General features: G+C 36.4%; 1 protein-coding gene across 3 annotated transcripts in view; it reads left to right on the top strand.

Moving 5' to 3' along the window:
- The window catches only part of XPO1 (exportin 1), a 51,497-nt gene extending 33,791 nt beyond the window's left edge, over positions 1 to 17,706 (top strand). For all 3 annotated transcript variants that reach the window (XM_079792411.1, XM_079792412.1, XM_079792413.1), the window contains 19 exons: positions 595 to 776; positions 2,434 to 2,482; positions 2,561 to 2,680; positions 4,313 to 4,441; positions 5,519 to 5,677; positions 7,112 to 7,309; positions 7,738 to 7,876; positions 8,060 to 8,241; positions 8,321 to 8,477; positions 8,574 to 8,737; positions 8,974 to 9,108; positions 9,457 to 9,640; positions 9,923 to 10,029; positions 13,138 to 13,332; positions 14,030 to 14,198; positions 15,061 to 15,195; positions 15,275 to 15,434; positions 15,516 to 15,612; positions 16,651 to 17,706. In XM_079792411.1, the coding sequence (XP_079648537.1) occupies positions 595 to 776; positions 2,434 to 2,482; positions 2,561 to 2,680; positions 4,313 to 4,441; positions 5,519 to 5,677; positions 7,112 to 7,309; positions 7,738 to 7,876; positions 8,060 to 8,241; positions 8,321 to 8,477; positions 8,574 to 8,737; positions 8,974 to 9,108; positions 9,457 to 9,640; positions 9,923 to 10,029; positions 13,138 to 13,332; positions 14,030 to 14,198; positions 15,061 to 15,195; positions 15,275 to 15,434; positions 15,516 to 15,612; positions 16,651 to 16,797 (2,808 nt within the window). In that variant the 3' untranslated portion in view covers positions 16,798 to 17,706. The remainder of the gene's footprint in view (positions 1 to 594; positions 777 to 2,433; positions 2,483 to 2,560; positions 2,681 to 4,312; positions 4,442 to 5,518; positions 5,678 to 7,111; positions 7,310 to 7,737; positions 7,877 to 8,059; positions 8,242 to 8,320; positions 8,478 to 8,573; positions 8,738 to 8,973; positions 9,109 to 9,456; positions 9,641 to 9,922; positions 10,030 to 13,137; positions 13,333 to 14,029; positions 14,199 to 15,060; positions 15,196 to 15,274; positions 15,435 to 15,515; positions 15,613 to 16,650) is intronic.
- The last annotated feature ends 301 nt before the right edge of the window (positions 17,707 to 18,007 follow it).

Raw genomic sequence — 18,007 nt, 5'->3', positions numbered from 1 at the left:
CTTGAGTCCGCAGGCCGATGCTCTATCCACTGAGCCAAACCGGTTAGGGCGATAGTTACTAACTTCTTATTCACAGGTGCTGTTACAGAATATCTGCTTCAGAAATATCCCTAGTGTACAGTATATATACAATACAGATTAAAAAATCGAACATAGTTGATTATTGGTCAAAAAATTATTCTATCCCCAATTGTAATGCCTTTCTTCTATTTAATTTATATGTCCAAACTCTACTATATTTCAAGGGCCAGATTTCAGCCAAAAAGTGTTTCCCTGCCCATCACCTTTTTAATTGCTTAAGAGTCTCCTGGGATAGTTTGCATATGCCTATCTGGCAGATATTACATGCATGCACATTATAGCCAGATTAGACCAGTTGGGATAACAGAGTAGTTGTAGGGCATTTTAGACAGAGGGCTTTATCTGTGTTGTACTTTCTATCCAGTGTACTTTGTGGATGGTGGCACATTTCCTCTTTTAATAAAGCAGTAGAAAATGGAAAGTGGTTTGATATTTGCTCCTTTTAATATGATACAATTTCTTTGAAGTTTTGCCATTGACAAGTGAAATGAAATTACCATTTTCTTATTTTAGATACTGAAACAGGAATGGCCAAAACACTGGCCAACTTTTATCAGTGACATTGTTGGAGCAAGTAGAACCAGTGAGAGTCTCTGTCAGAATAATATGGTGATTCTTAAACTCTTGAGTGAAGAAGTATTTGATTTCTCCAGTGGACAGATAACCCAAGTAAAAGCTAAGCATTTAAAAGACAGGTGAGTATTCTGTTTTAGAAGCTTAAGTAATTTCTCAAACTATTTAAAGGAATTTGAAGGCAGACTGTAAGTTTTTAAAGAATTGTGATTGTTTATATGATAAATTACTTTTTTTTAATTAAATATATTTTATTGATTTTTTACAGAGAGGAAGAGAGAGGGATATAGAGCCAGAAACATTGATGAGAGAGAAACATGGATCAGCTGCCTCTTGCACACCCCCCACTGGGGATGTGCCCGCAACCAAGGCACATGCCCTTGACCGGAATCGAACCCGGGACCCTTGAGTCCGCAGGCCGACGCTCTATCCACTGAGCCAAACCGGTCCCGGCGATAAATTACTTTTAATTGTTTTTCATTGCAAATTTAAATAGTCCTACAGTGAGCCTAATATTCTAATTCTGGAGGCTTAAAAAGTACATGTGGTGTTAAAGATAAGATGTTATACTTCATTGTCACAGCAAAAGAATGTCATATGGGAAAGGATTATAGGTTGAGAGTTCCCTTTGGGATATGTTTTATATGGTGACTACTTAATTATGGCTTCCAAGGAAAATTACTTGTGTCCAAATGCCAGCTGAATTTTTACTAGTCCTGCATCTTGTCGGTTTCCTACTGTTAACACTAGGGTCATGCTAGATTTTCTTTTCTTTTTAGTTATTAAAAATTTGTTGAAGTCATTAGGACACAGCAGTATATTACTTTTATATACCATTCTGTGGTCAAACTAGCTTCAGAATTTAGAATATTTCCTCTGATTTGGTGTATTTGGCATATACAGGATATGACAAATGTAGGTTTACAATTTGTTCCTATGGAACAAAATACATTAGCTAGTAAATCATGCAAGAATAAACTGTTTCGCGTACTCACATCTGCAAAGCTACTTTTGTCCAACCATGTATATAATGCCACCACGTATTTTGGGGAGTTGTGAGCTTTGTTTTTTTTATGTTTTTATAGATTTTTTTAGAGAGAAAAGAAGGGGGGGGGAGAGAGAGAAATATCAACATTGATCAGCTGCCTCCTGTACTCCCCCTCCTGGGCATCAAGACAGCAACCTGGGCATGTGCCCTGACCTGGAATCGAACGGGTGACCTTAGTGCATGAGCTACACCAGCCAGGATAATTGGAGAGTTTTGTGGGTGGTTTGGTTGGTTTGTTTGTTTTTAACTAACTTGATATCAAAGACTAGATTGATTAATATTAAATAGAGTAAGGATGAGTAAAAAAACATGAAGAAACGGTTTAATAACTTTGTAGCATTTGATGAAGTTGGTGTATGTGTTTAAATGAAAGTAACTCAAGTTTTTTTTTTTAATATATATTTTATTGATTTTTTTTTTTTTTTTACAGAGAGGAAGGGAGAGGGATAGAGAGTTAAACATCAATGAGAGAGAAACATCGATGAGTTGCCTCCTGCACACCCCCTACTGGGGATGTGCCCGCAACCAAGGTACATGCCCTTGACTAGAATCGAACCTGGGACCCTTGAGTCCGCAGGCCGACGCTCTATGCACTGAGCCAAACCGGTTAGGGCAAAATGAAAGTAACTCAAGTTTTTAATGGGCAGATTGGACTATATAATATTTGTTAGTATGTAATTACAGTATTTTTTTTTTATTTGTCTTCTAAACCAATCACTTTTTATTTTTAGCATGTGCAATGAGTTCTCACAAATCTTTCAGCTGTGTCAGTTTGTAATGGTAAGTGCTTTCATTTTTACTTTTAAAATAATAATTATATAAGAAGATAATTATTATATAGGTTTGTTTTCATTGCAGGAAAATTCCCAAAATGCTCCACTTGTACATGCAACATTGGAAACGTTGCTCAGATTTCTTAACTGGATTCCACTGGGATATATTTTTGAGACCAAGTTAATCAGCACATTAATTTATAAGGTAGAGTGAATACATTTCACTTATCACTGAATAGTTGTATTTATTCTTATTTTATAATGCTCTTTCATATAGAAAATTATTCTGCATTTATAGCCATAACTAACCTTGTTTCTGAGATAAGGAACCTGCTCAGAAGAACTTTTCCATAGTTCAGCTAGTAGTTCTTTGAAATGATATGTTCTACTTATACCATGTAATTTCATAAATTCCATGTGAACGGATCCTATTCTATTTTAGGTGATTATATAGACTACAGGGAGATAACGTAAGGAATGTTTCTAAAAAATGGAACATCTATATTTTTTTCCTGATAATTTAAAAGCAGCAGCCTGGCTGCCATGGCTCAGTGGTTTGAGCATCGACCAAATGAACCAGGAGGTCACGGGTTCATTCTCAGTCAGGGCATATGCCTGGGTTGTGGGCTCAATCCCCAGTGTTGGGAGTGCATGAGGCAGCCGATAAATGATTCTTTCCTATCATATTTCTCTCTCCTCCCTTCCTCTCTGAAATTGATAAAAATATATTAAAAAAATAAAAGCAACATGTAATGCCTAGATGAAGTGTTATAATTGTTTATCTAGACATAATCAGTTTCCAAGTGGTTTTATTATATTTTCAAATCTTTTTTGAACAGATGTAATGTACCTAATTGTGACTTTATAAAAGTAGGCAATTGTAATTTACATTTTGGGCTTTGTAGTTCAGGGTTTGAGAAAGGTCTTATTCTGACCAATGAATTTGTAATGTTGGGAGATAATTTACTTTTTTTAATATATTTTTATTGATTTCAGAGAGGAAGGGAGTGGGGGAGGGAGATAGAAATATCCATGATGAGAAAGAATCATTGATTGGCTGCCTCCTGCACACCCCCTACTGGGGATTGAGCCTGCAACCCCGGCATGTGCCCTTGACTTGAATTGAACCTGGGTCCTTTCAGTCCACAGGTTGACACTATCCACTGAGCCAAACCGACTAAGGCTGGAGATATTTTATTAATAGACAATTTGTATAAGATTGTTTGCTATTGTCAATAGTACTAAAGGTTACATTCTTGTACATAAGACATTTATGCCCTTGTCGGAATATTTATTTTGTGTGAGTTTGTGTTAAATATCAGGTAAATAGTAATGTCCATTTCTAAGGCTTTTGTTACTTCCCAAATTACCATCCACAAATGGCATGCCATCTTTATATCTTCTCAACAAGAGAATATGAAAGAGCTAGTTTTCCTATACCTTCATTAATCATTGGTGTGTTGCCTGTATCCTAAAATCTGAACAGTTATAAATCTTGGATTCTTTTTAGACTACACAGAAAATATAATATTCTTAAAAGTCACATAATAGATCCTGAATAAGTTACTAAGCAAATTTGTGTTTTTTAGATGTCCCAGACACATCAAAAGAAAGCATAGTTTGCTCTTAAAATAATTATTGTCAATAGGGTGGTTAATGAAATTTTCTCAAAATACATGTGCAGAACAAAATTATCTGTCACCTGCGTATCTGCTTGGGGGGTGTCTATATTTGATGTACTAGTAAAATAATTTAGCCCCCCCCCCCCCAATTGTTAATTTTAAGTAAAATGTTTCAGGCCCTTTGATTTTATGTTTTCTTTTTTGTATTAAAATAGTTCCTGAATGTTCCAATGTTTCGAAATGTCTCTCTGAAGTGCCTCACTGAGATTGCTGGTGTGAGTGTAAGCCAATACGAGGAACAATTTGTAACACTATTTACACTGACAATGATGCAGCTAAAACAGGTAAAACAACACTCAAAAACTGAGTAAATTTATTTTCCTTAGAAAAGGGTGGATTAGAGTTTAATCATTTCAGAGCAATTTATAATAGACCAAGTATAATATGGTTGCATATCTATTCTATAAAATGATGAGTAAACTAGCCATTTTAATGAGTCATTTTGAAAGTTCATTAAATGCTTGCAAATCTGGGGATTAATGTCAGCTGCTTCTAACCTTATGTCTGAAATGAAGGATTGTACAGTTCTAGTTTATGTAAGTTATCTAGAAGCTTAATGATATTACATTACTGTATGTTATATGAATAAATTAATTGAATGTTTTTACATTTCTGATAACATTAAGGAGGGAAAAGTTTGACCCAGGAAAGAATTCAGAGTATAGTCTGAATAAATCTTACTACTTGCATAAATTGAAATAACTAAGATCTGGAAACAGCCCCCAAGTGCCTATCAGTAGATGAATGGATAAAAAGGCTGTGGTACATTTATACCGTGGAATACTATGCAGCAGTAAAAAAGAAAAATACCTTAGCTTTTGAGACAGCGTGGAGGGACCTGGAGAGTATCATGCTAAGTGAAATAAGTCAGTCAAAGAAAGAGAAAGACAAGTATCATGATCTCACTCATATGTAGAATCTAGGTAACAAAATAAAATGATGAACAGAGTGTATCCAGAAATAATGGAAGCATGGAATAGAGTGCAGAATCTCAGGGGGAAGGTGGAGGACAGTGGGTGGGTGGGAGGTCATCAAAGACCCCCTATGTATATATGCATAACCCATGGACACACACACAATAGAGTGGTCAAGGTCTAGGGTAAGGGGTGGGGGCAGGCTGGAGGGGGTAAAAGGGGACATATGTAATATTTAAAACAATAAAGGATTTTTTTTTAATATGTCCAAAGCCAGGACACATAGATACAAAAACAGTTATAACTGACCAAGGAATTCTCGTGAAGAATAAGCTATTTGGCTATTTTAGTATTGGTAAAAGGGTAATAGAATCTTTGGGCTTAAATATAGTGTCTTTTTTCATTGATTTTAAAATACAGACTAATAGTCTCTATTTAAACCTGCAGATGCTTCCTTTAAATACCAATATTCGACTTGCATACTCAAATGGAAAAGATGATGAACAGAACTTTATTCAAAATCTCAGTTTGTTTCTCTGCACGTTTCTTAAGGAACATGGTCAACTTATAGAAAAAAGACTAAATCTCAGGGAAACACTCATGGAGGTAGGCTTTGTAGAGCCTTTGGCTTCTGAACTTCTTTTTTTACATAATAATAACTCTTAAATACCTAAAGGATGTACAGACGTGTTGAGATTTATTTATTTATTTATTTATTTATTTATTTATTTATTTATTTAAGAGAGGATTGGAGGAGAGAGGGATAGAAAATCAATGATGAGAATCATTGACAGGCTGCGTCCTCCATGTCCCACACTGGGGATCGAGCCTGCAACCCGTGCATGTGCCCTGAGCGAGAATCGAACCGTGACCTCCAGGTTCCTAGGTCCATGGTCAACCACTGAGCCACACCAGTCGGGTCAGATGTGTCATTTCTAAGATGAAGTCTAATTACCTTGCTTAAAAATTGATGTATAGCCTGGCTTGTGTAGTTCAGCGGTTGAGTGTCGACCATGAACTGGGAAGTTGCAGTTCTATTACTCGTCAGTGGACATGTCTGGGTTATGGGCTCCAACCCCCAGGGGGAGGGGGGGGCACATGCCAGAGGCAGCTTTTCAATAATTTTCATTGTTGATGTTTCTATCTATCTCTCCTACCTTCCTCTCTCTAAAATCAATTTAAAGCCCTTGCTGGTTTGGCTCAGTGGAAGAGTATCAGCCTCTGGACTGAAGGGTCCTAGGTTCAATTCCGGTCAAAGACACATACTACCTAGGTTGCGGGCTTAATCCACAGTAGGGGGCATGCAGAAGGCAGCCGATCAATGATTTTCTCTCATCATTGTTGTATCTATCTCTACCTCTCCCTTCCTCTTTGAAATAAAAATTATATATAATTCAAATCAATTTTAAAAAGTTTTTTAAAACAATTGATTTGTAGTCTACATAAAACTATCCAGTTTAAAGTGTATAATTTAGTGCCATTTAGTACATTCACAGTGTTTTCAACCATCTATATTTTTCAAAAGATTTTTACCCACAAACCAGTGATAATGCCCATTGAAAGTTACGTCATTCTTTTTTCTGCCCCATTCCCTCACAGCCACTCATTTGCTCTCTGTTTCTGGAATTACCTACTCTTAAACCTTTCATACAAATGGAATCATATGGTCTTTTGTAGTTGGGTTTTCAAGGTTCATCCTTGTTACATCATGTACCAGTACTTCATCCTTTTCATGACTGGGTAATAGTTTCTTGTATGGCATATATATATATTAAATTTTGTGTGTTCATCAGTTGATGGATATTTGGATTGTTTCTTTCTTTTTGCTATTGATACCAACTAATTACTATATAAGTGTTCCAGGACATGTAAGAAGAAAACAATTTGCAATTTGCTCCTAGAGGATTTTTAGCATGGTGCATGAATAATGAAATATCAGAGTTGTGAAACTTAAAGCAGGAACTTTTATTTCTAAATAGCACAATGAATGCAAAGCAATTAATAATGAGTTATTTTAATAAGTTTTGGTCTTCTTTGTAGGCCCTTCATTATATGTTGTTGGTATCAGAAGTGGAGGAAACAGAAATCTTTAAGATTTGTCTTGAGTACTGGAATCATTTGGCAGCTGAACTCTATAGAGAGAGCCCATTCTCTACATTGGCCTCTCCGTTACTATCTGGAAGTCAACATTTTGATGTTCCTCCCAGGAGGCAGCTGTATTTGCCCGTGTTATCCAAGGTAACAGTAAAATGGGTGGTTGATGCTCTTGTTGCTTACTGTGATTTTGAGAGCTAAATGCAAGCACTGGCTTTTGTTTTTCACTAATCGATCCAAATAAATGAGCTACGAAAAGAGTCCAACTTCCCCATGCATGTTGAAAACTAGAACATGCAAAGGATTTTTATAAGCACATCTGTGAGTTTATTAGAAATGCAAGTTAAGAGGCTACCCCTTTCAGTGTCTGGATGAAACACTGTATATTTGACAGTTGGTTTTTATTCATGATAAAGTTTGAGAACCACTGTTACAGAATTACATTTTAAATATGTCCATTCTTTTATATTGTCAGGGCAATTTGGTACCTTAAGGTGCATATAACCTAATTTTTTAATCTTTATTTGATGTGGCTGATTTCTAACATCTAACAGATTTTTCTTGTTGAATAGGTTCGTTTATTGATGGTTAGTCGTATGGCTAAACCAGAGGAAGTATTGGTTGTAGAAAATGATCAGGGAGAAGTTGTAAGAGAATTCATGAAGGATACAGATTCCATAAATTTGTATAAGAATATGAGAGAAACATTAGGTAAGTTAATAAATACTATTAATTTAAGTCTTTGTGATTCTATTCTGGAATTAAAATACTGCAGGAAATGTGATCCACTTAGTTTATGAATCTGTTAATAGCCATTTTATTAATGTGCTGCTCTTCCCTTAGTAAAAGATTTTGCTCATTAAATTTTGCATCTGAAACTTTTTTCCTTTGTAGTTTATCTTACTCATCTGGATTATGTAGATACAGAAAGAATAATGACTGAAAAGCTTCACAATCAAGTGAATGGTACAGAATGGTCATGGAAAAATTTAAATACATTGTGTTGGGCAATAGGCTCCATTAGTGGAGCAATGCATGAAGAGGATGAAAAACGATTTCTTGTTACTGTTATAAAGGTATGCACGTGGTATGTATAGACTGGAATTAAATAATTATATTTTATTACAAATTACTGAAATTTGTCTTATTTTACAGGATCTATTAGGATTATGTGAACAGAAAAGAGGCAAAGATAATAAAGCTATAATTGCATCAAATATCATGTACATAGTAGGTCAATATCCAAGATTTTTAAGAGCTCACTGGAAATTTTTAAAGACTGTAGTTAACAAGCTGTTTGAATTCATGCATGGTAAATCCTTTTTATTTAATATATTTTATTTAGTTGTTTGTTTTTGTTTAAAAATTATTTTTAAAAATTTTTTAATAAATGTTTTTGTTTCATTAGAGACCCATGATGGAGTCCAAGATATGGCTTGTGATACTTTCATTAAAATAGCTCAGAAGTGCCGCAGACATTTTGTTCAGGTTCAGGTTGGAGAAGTAATGCCGTTTATTGATGAGATTTTGAACAACATTAACACTATAATTTGTGATCTTCAACCTCAACAGGTATGGGGGATCTTAGCCTATTAACTTCTGTTTTAGTCAGATGGGAATATAAAGAATGTCACTATTAAATTTAGTTCCCAGTATCTCTGGTTAAGTCAAAATTCAACCAGAAGTTTGTCAGGCTGTTTTCCTGTTAATATAATTTATTTCTGACACTTTAATAAAATTAGTTTCAGTATGTACATGAATTGTTTGTGTATGATACATAAAAGTAAAATGTCTGCCTTTCAATGTAGGTCCATACATTTTATGAAGCTGTGGGGTACATGATTGGTGCACAAACAGACCAAACAGTACAAGAACATTTGATAGAAAAATACATGCTGCTTCCTAATCAAGTTTGGGATAGCATAATCCAGCAGGCAACCAAAGTAAGTTATATTACTTATTACAGAAGTTATGGTGGAATTTAAGAAGAGGGTTATTTTTAAGAGCAGTGATCTTGGTACCTTTGACATGTATATCTGATTCATAACTACTTTTGTGTGTGTTTTTGTGCATTAAAAAAATAAGTATATTTTTATTTTGTTTTGCTGGTACATTGGGAAGATTTCACTCTAATGTTAGTAGGTATTAACTAGTAATAGACTTTTGTGTTTTTATACCATTTTGGATTATAAATGTGATTATAAATTTGGAATGACGTGGGTAGTAGTTTTTGCTTTCATAATTACAAGGATAATTCTCATGTGATAAATAGATGTTTTTGTCTTTCACAGAATGTGGATATACTTAAAGATCCTGAAACAGTTAAGCAGCTTGGTAGCATATTGAAAACAAATGTGAGAGCCTGCAAAGCTGTTGGACACCCCTTCGTAATTCAGCTTGGGAGAATTTACTTAGATATGCTTAATGTATACAAGTGCCTCAGTGAAAATATTTCTGCAGCTATCCAAGCTAATGGTGAGTGATTTTGAATTCTTATGGAATGTTGTACAACATCAGTTCTATATTCTCTGCCTTAGTGTAGGCATTCGGTAGTTCTTACAGGTTTTAAATAAGCCTCCCTCCAGATAACCCTAGATAATTTTTTAACCAGTTGCATGCCCCTTCCCTTATAAAATTAGTCTTTTTTTTTTTCCCCATTAAATTGATCTTTAGAGGTAAATAGTATTGGAAGCACATGTAATTACCAATGCAGAATTTTAGTTGTCAAGTTGGATTCCACTTGGTTGTATTTTTTAGGTGAAATGGTTACAAAGCAACCGTTGATTAGAAGTATGCGAACAGTAAAAAGGGAAACTTTAAAGTTAATATCTGGTTGGGTGAGCCGGTCCAATGATCCACAGATGGTAAGTGAGATGTGTTTTTTTGTTTTTTAAGTTGATGCTGCATTCTCTGGTGTAAGCTTTATCTCTGTATGTATTTGGCTAACTTAAAGGTAATTTAGATGTCTACATTTGGGGTTATTGTATAGCATTCTATTTATTACATTCCTTGACTACTTAAAAATACTAACAGTTTTAAACCATCTTGCAAAGACGTTTAGATGGTGCTGATATGTAACAAGATAGCTGAAAGGAATAGATTTGGTAATTTTAATTTTTCCATGGATAGATATATAAAGAGGTCAGGTGAAATCTTTGTGTTCATCATGATTTTCAAAACAATTTACAAAGCTGTCATTAGTTTGCCTCCTCAGAAAAAGTGCTTTACCAGTTGAAGGTTTGAAAATCTCATTTACTCTTACTGCTTTTAGTCTAAATCATTTCCAGAAAGGAGTATGGTTTTCAGAAACTAATTGAGCTCCATATGCCTCGACTTGGAAAAATATTAATAATTATTCGTTTTTGTTACACCTTTTCATTCTCTTGATCCTTGGAACATTACAAAAATTTCTGTCTTTATTAACACTGCTGTGTGGAAATATTGGTTGACAAGTGAGCTATTTGTATAATTTTAAAATTTCAATATTGTTCCAATTGATAAGGAAATTCCCAGGAAACTTGTTCAGAAAACAATTGTGGAATTCTCAAGGTATCAGATTAAATATTGAAAAGTTTTGAACGTGTGCATTATGAAAGTACAACTGTATTTAAAATTGTTAAGTAAAAGTAGGAAGAATTGAAGGAATTATGAAGTTCGTAATTTAAAATAAGTTGGGCAAATTTTAGGCATATCAGTGGTGATAATAAAGATGGCACCATTATATTTTACAATTAGACTTATGTCATGGTTTAGGGCAGTAACTTCAAAGATAGTAAACACTTTAGATTCAGTTTCTAGGAAAAGAGTTCTTTTAGTGTCGAGAGTAGAAATGAGCCCTAGCCTGGCCGGAGCTGGTCTGGCTCAGTGGATGGAGCGTCGGTCTGCGGACTGAGGGGTCCCAGGTTCGATTCCGGTCAAGGGCATGTGCATTGGTTGCGGGCACGTCCCCAGTGGGGGATGTGCAGGAGGCAGCTGGTTGATGTTTCTCTCTCATCGAAGTTTCTGGCTCTCTATCCCTCATCCTTCCTCTCTTTAAAAAATCAATAAAATATATTTTTTTAAAAAAAAGAAGAAAAAGAAATGAGCCCTAGCCTGTTTGGTTCAGTGGATAGAGCGTCAGCCTGCGGACTGAAGGGTCCTAGGTTCGATTCCGGCCAAGGGCACGTGCCTGGGTTGCAGGCTCGATCCCCAGTGGGGGATGTGCAGGAGGCAGCCGATCAATAATTCTATCTCTCTCTCCTTCTCCTTTCCTCTCTAAAATCAATAAAGAAAAAAAAGAGTAGAAATGATGCCCTGGCCGGTTTGGCTCAGTGACTGGAGTGTCAGCCTGTGGACCAAAGTGTCACAGGTTTGATTCCTGGTCCCGGGCACATACCTAGGTTGCAAGTTCCCCGGCCCCAGTAGTGGCACTTGTGGGAGGCAACCAAACCAGGTGTCTCATGTAAATGAGAACCGTTCTTTAAGATGCCAAGTGGGTAATTGGAAAAATAATTTTGTGCTTATTCTTCAATCTTATAAAACCTGTTTTGTATATTACTACACCACTGACACTGGTGATCTTCAGTGAAGGAAAAAATGGTTGTATTTATTGTACATGTCTTAGAAAAGCATAGGTGTCACACCTTAATATGACTATATTTATTGAGAATTCTAGAAATTTCACAGTCTCTGGTGCAGTTCTGTTTTCTTATATAAGAAGTGAAAGTGATGGCTATTCTTTTTGTTTATTAAAATATATTGGGTGGCCGAAACCGGTTTGGCTCAGTGGATAGAGCGTCGGCCTGCGGACTGAAAGGTCCCAGGTTCGATTCTGGTCAAGGGCATGTACCTTGGTTGTGGGCACATCCCCAGTAGGGGGTGTGCAGAAGGCAGCTGATGGATGTTTCTCTCTCATGTATCTCTCTCATCAGTGTTTCTAACTCTCTATCCCTCTCCCTTCCTCTCTGTAAAAAAATCAATAAAATATATTTTAAAAAAATAAATAAAATACATTGGGTGTATTTTGGTTAGATATGAGTACTTTGGTTTTTATAGATATTATCCACTGAAGAAACTGATATAATCTTGGTTAGGATGATTTTTCTTTCCTGCTAGATTCCTCATCCTTCATATACAGTACTAGAAGCCCGATGCACGAAGATTCGTGCTATATACAGTACTAGAAGCCCGATGCACGAAGATTCGTGCTAGAATGGGCTTTCCTTTCCCTGGCTGCCAGCACCCGCCTTTCCACTCTGACCCAGCCCCTTTGCGCTCAGGCCCCGCCTTCCCAAGCTGCCCAGAGGCCCTGAGAGACCGGGGGTGGGGCAGAACACCTGCGTCTTTGCCCCCATCATTCAGCGCCTGTATGTGCAAATTAACCGCCAACTTTGTTGGGTTAATTTGCATATCGTTCCTGATTGGCTGATGGTGTGGCGGAGGTGCAATCAATTTACATGTTTGTCTATTGATAGGTAAGATTCCTAGAATCCTGGTTGTGCCACAGCAACTTGGAGCCAGTCGCTTGGTTTTGGGCCTTAGTTTCTTTCATAATTATAAATTTGAACTACACTGTGTTTTGGCCCTTCCCAGCCTATTGTGATGTTTTGGTTTCTTTTGGTTAAATGCTTTAGTGTACAAAAAACCTAGTCAAAGTGCATTTCCAGTTTATAGTAAAGCATCCTGAGAGACAAGAGTGACCTAGCTTTTTAAAATAGTGACCAAATACATAGATTAAAAGTTTTGCCCGGCTAGTGTGGCACAGTTGGTTAAGTGTCATCCCATTGCACCTGGAGGTTACCAATTCAATTCCTGTTCAGGGCACATGCCCGTGTTTCAGCCTTGCTCCCCATTGGGCAGTCTGCAGGAGGCAGTTGATTGATGTTTCTCATCTATGTTTCTATCCTCCACTCCCTTCTCTCTAAAATATATGTATGTATGTATGTATGTATGTATTTTTCTAAACTTAAAAGTGTGGTTGTTTTTTTAAACAGGTAGCTGAAAATTTTGTTCCTCCTTTGTTGGATGCAGTTCTCATTGATTATCAGAGAAATGTCCCAGCTGCTAGAGAACCAGAAGTGCTTAGTACCATGGCTATTATTGTCAACAAGTTGGGAGGACATATAACAGCTGAAATACCTCAAATATTTGATGCTGTTTTTGAATGCACGTTGAATATGATAAATAAGGTAATGTGATTTACATTTCAGTTATAAAATGGGAAATTCTACAGGATATCCTAAACTCTTGAAAGCATAAATGGTATTTTTGAGTGCAGCATAGGTCCTGTAGTTAAATGCTTGAACTTCTAGATCAGGGAAATGCTTGTTTTGTTTTTTTAATCCTATATAATAAAGAAGTAATATGCAAATTGACCATCACTCTAACACAACAAGATGGCCGGCAGGGGAGTGGTTAGGGGGTGATCAGGCTGGCAGGCAGAAGCAGTTAGGGGCAATCAGGCAGGCAGGCAGGCGAGCAGTTGGGAGCCAACAGGCCCGGTGGGATCGGGCCTAAACGGGCAGTTGGACATTCCTGGAGGGGCCCCAGATTGGAGAGGGTGAGGTGCACCGGGCTTCTAGTTTACTATAAAATAACAGCAAGGAGTACATTTGATAGATTGCATTCAAGTTACTAATGATTATATAGCATGTTAAACATGATGTTCTTTTATGTGCATTTTGATGAGTTGCTTTAAAATGTGACCTAAGGTCTCCTTATTTTCATAATTCATTTGTTTAACAGATGGTAATTTTATGATCCATGAGAGGTGAATTATATTGTCTTTGAATTGGCCTTTCAATAACCATACAACTTAAGAGTTCCACTAACAAGTATATGGAATTAGGGCTTGCTTTTTATTTTGTTCTTACTATTTATTTTTAGGACTTTGAAGAATATCCTGAGCACAGAACGAACTTTTTCTTACTACTTCAGGCTGTCAATTCTCATTGTTTCCCAGCATTTCTGGCTATTCCACCTGCACAGTTTAAACTTGTTTTAGATTCCATTATTTGGGCTTTCAAACATACTATGAGGAATGTTGCAGATACAGGTAAATGCATAGAAATTTATTTATTTGCCTGCCAATTTACAAACTCTACAGAGATAGATATTTAGTTGTAGACAGGTAGGTATCACTTCACTTGTCAAGTTTTGTCTGTGTAAACCATAAAAGCAACTTAGTTGTCTGTTTTATACATAGTACATAGGCAGAATTAGTTATGGGGAGATGGGCATAAAATTAAAAAGTAGGGAGAACATCACTTTATTGATCTCTTTTTCCCCCCCAATCGACTTCAGAGAGGGATGGGGGAGGGCAACGGAGGGAGAAAGAGAAACATCAATGATGAGAGAGTATAATTGTTCAGCTGCCTCCACATGCAGGGGATTGAGCCTGCAACTTGAGTATGTGCCCTAACTGGGAATCCAACCGAGACCTCCTGATTCATAGGTTGATATTCTACCACTGAGCCATGCAGGCCGCGCTCCGTATCTTTATTACTGCTTCCTTTTCTCCCTATGCTTTTCCACTGTCGCACTAAGAATTTACTGAGGATAAACCTAAAGAACATCTCTAGCAGGAGGATTTTTTTATTTGTTGTCTGTTTAAATAGTAATTTGTTTATGTAACAGAAACATGTATTTGTGCTGTTTTTGGTGTGGATGTGGAGAAAATCAATTGATCTTTTAGACATAGTGGTAAGGTGGTTATGGTTATTATTTACAGTTTGTCAGAAAGCAGACATTGATTCTAAGAGACCTATTACTGATTCAGGATAATTTAGGCAAAGAATTAGCTAAAAAGAGGGAGAATGGGCTTTGAGTCAGAATAGTATATTGGTAAAATACTATTATGTGAGTGTATTATGTGAGTGTTGTCAGTCTGTAATTTGCTGCTGTTCTATGTATTTTAGGCTTACAGATCCTTTTTACACTCTTGCAAAATGTTGCACAAGAAGAAGCTGCAGCTCAAAGTTTTTATCAAACTTATTTTTGTGATATTCTTCAACATATCTTTTCTGTTGTGACAGACACCTCACATACTGCTGGTAAGGATTTAAAGCTATAAAAATGTTAAATGTTCCAGTTGTTAAATCTTAGAGCTAAGACTACTCTTTTCATCAACAGGTTTGACGATGCATGCGTCAATACTTGCATATATGTTCAATTTGGTTGAAGAAGGAAAAATAAGTACACCATTAAATCCTGGGAATCCAGTTAACAACCAAATGTTTATTCAGGAATATGTGGCTAATCTCCTTAAGTCTGCATTCCCTCATCTGCAAGAGTAAATATATATATACTTTTAATAAGCAAATTTCTTATTTTAAAAAGAGCAATTATTTAATTACTGTGTTTTGTTTTGCAGTGCTCAAGTAAAGCTCTTTGTGACAGGGCTTTTCAGTTTAAATCAGGATATTCCTGCTTTCAAGGAACATCTTAGGGATTTCCTAGTTCAAATAAAGGTACGTGATTTATTTGCATTTGCAAAAATATAAAACTAACTTGGTCATTAGTTTTAAGAGAAACAGCTTTTTTATATCTTTGCTAATGATTTTTACACACACACACACACACACTGAGTGGCCAGATTATGATGATCTCTGACTGAACGCATAATAATCTGACCACTCAGTGTATATCCTATATAATAAAAAGCTAATATGCAAATTGTCCCCTCAACCAGGAGGTGGACCAGCAGGCAGGCTAACCGCCCATGTCCCGTCCCCCTGGCCAGGCTGGCCGGACCCCGCCCAGTGCAGGAATTCATGCACGGGTGGGGTACAGCCGGCCCATCCCAATTGGGGTGGGGGAGGTTGATCAGGGGTGGAGCCGGCCAGGGGAGGGGCTGCAGGTTGTTGTCCTGCCGGCTCCACCCCTGGTCTAACTCCTGGTTGAACTCCCTGTCAAGAGGACAATTTGCATATTAGCCTTTCATTATATAGGAGAGAGAGACACACACACACACACACACACACACACACAGTGGCCACATTATTATGCATTCTAGAGGTCATAATAAGCTGGCCACTCCTTGTATATATGACATTCTATGGCTCTTTTATAACGTTTTCCCCACTAGCACCTTTGGTTATTGTTTGTTTGTGTTTTTTTTGTTTGTGTTTTTTAATATATTTTTATTGATTTTGGGGAGAGAAATATCAATAATGAAAATCATTGATCAACTGCCTCCTGCAGGACCCCTCCTTGGGATCAAGCCCGTAATCCAATCCGGGCATGTGCTCTGACTGGAAATTGAACCATGACCTCCTGGTTCATAGGTTGATGCGCAAATTCTGTGCAACACCTTTTGGTTTTTAATTCAGCCACATAATAATGAAATTCAAACCTAACCAATTGATGGAAAAATTATATCCCTTGTGTAAACAGGGATATGCTTATCTCCACCTTTGCCCCGCCTGCGCGCCCCCCCCCCAAAAAAAAAAAACTATTTGTTTTTCATAACACACTTATGTTGACCTTTCAACTATCTGTTTTCACAGGAGTTTGCAGGTGAAGATACATCTGACCTCTTTTTGGAAGAAAGAGAAACAGCCCTCCGACAGGCTCAGGAAGAGAAACATAAACTTCAAATGTCTGTCCCTGGCATCCTTAATCCACATGAAATTCCAGAAGAAATGTGTGATTAAAATCAGAAGTCATGCTGGGGTTTGATTTTTTTTTTTTTTTCCTCTCTGCAACTTTTGTTAGCAGAAGAAAACAGCATCTGGATATTTGTCGACCAAAATGATGCCAATTTGTAAATTAAAATGTCACCTAGTGGCCCTTTTTCTTATGTGTTTTTTGTATAAGAAATTTTCTGTGAAATACCTTCCATTGTTTAAGCTTTTGTTTTGGTCATCTTTATTTAGTCTGCATGAAGTTGAAAATTAAGGCATTTTTTAAAATTCTACTTCATGCCCATCTTGTGGCTAGGATGGGGGAGGAGGCAAATTCGATTTGAACATATACTTGTAAATTCTAATGCAAAATTATACAATTTTTTTTTTCTGTAAACTACCAATTTTTAATTAGGGAGAATTTTCTTTCTAGCCTGTATTTCAGTCTAGAAGAAAAATAATGAGTAAAACAAATTGCATTGTTAAAAGGATTATAGTGCTGCATTGTCTGAAGTTAGCACCTCTTGGACTGAATCGTTTGTCTAGACTACATGTATTACAAGTCTGTATGGCAAGTTTGCAGCAAGATCATGTGCATATCATCCCATTGTAAAGCAACTTCAAAAAATATGTGAACACAGTTAGTTATTTTTACACAGTTCTTTTTGTTTTTGTGTGTGTGTGCTGTCGCTTGTCGACAACAGCTTTTTGTTTTCCTCAATGAGGAGTGTTGCTCATTTGTGAGCCTTCATTAACTCGAAGTGAAATGGTTAAAAATATTTATCCTGGTAGAATAGGCTGCATCTTTTTAACAACTCATTAAAAAACAAACAACAAAACTGGCTTTTGAGATGACTTATACTAATTTACATTGTTTACCAAGCTGTAGTGCTTTAAGAACACTACTTTAAAAAGCAAAATAAACTTGGTTTACATTTATTTTCCCTTTATTGGCTCAAAATTATTCCTATATTAAAGGGGTTGTTTGTGTTTAGGTATTTCATTTTAAAATGATGTGTGCAACCTGTTGACATGCAAATATTTCTAAAGTGCCTGGGAGTAAAAGTTATATAAAGTTAATATGCTCAGATACCTTCTGTTCCCAAGAAACAAATTTCTTATTTGATACATTTTACCTTTATTTGTGATTAAAGAGAATGAGTGTCTTGTGTCCTAACCCAGGTGTTTTTTAAAAAATAATTGTTTTTTTAAAAATATTTTTAAAATAGCCAAAACCGGT

The sequence above is a fragment of the Cnephaeus nilssonii genome, assembly GCF_951640355.1.
Source record: "Cnephaeus nilssonii genome assembly, chromosome: 15".
Taxonomy (NCBI): Eukaryota; Metazoa; Chordata; class Mammalia; order Chiroptera; family Vespertilionidae; genus Cnephaeus; species Cnephaeus nilssonii.
Note: the sequence above shows the minus strand (reverse complement) of the source record. Positions and strands in the feature narration are given on the sequence as shown.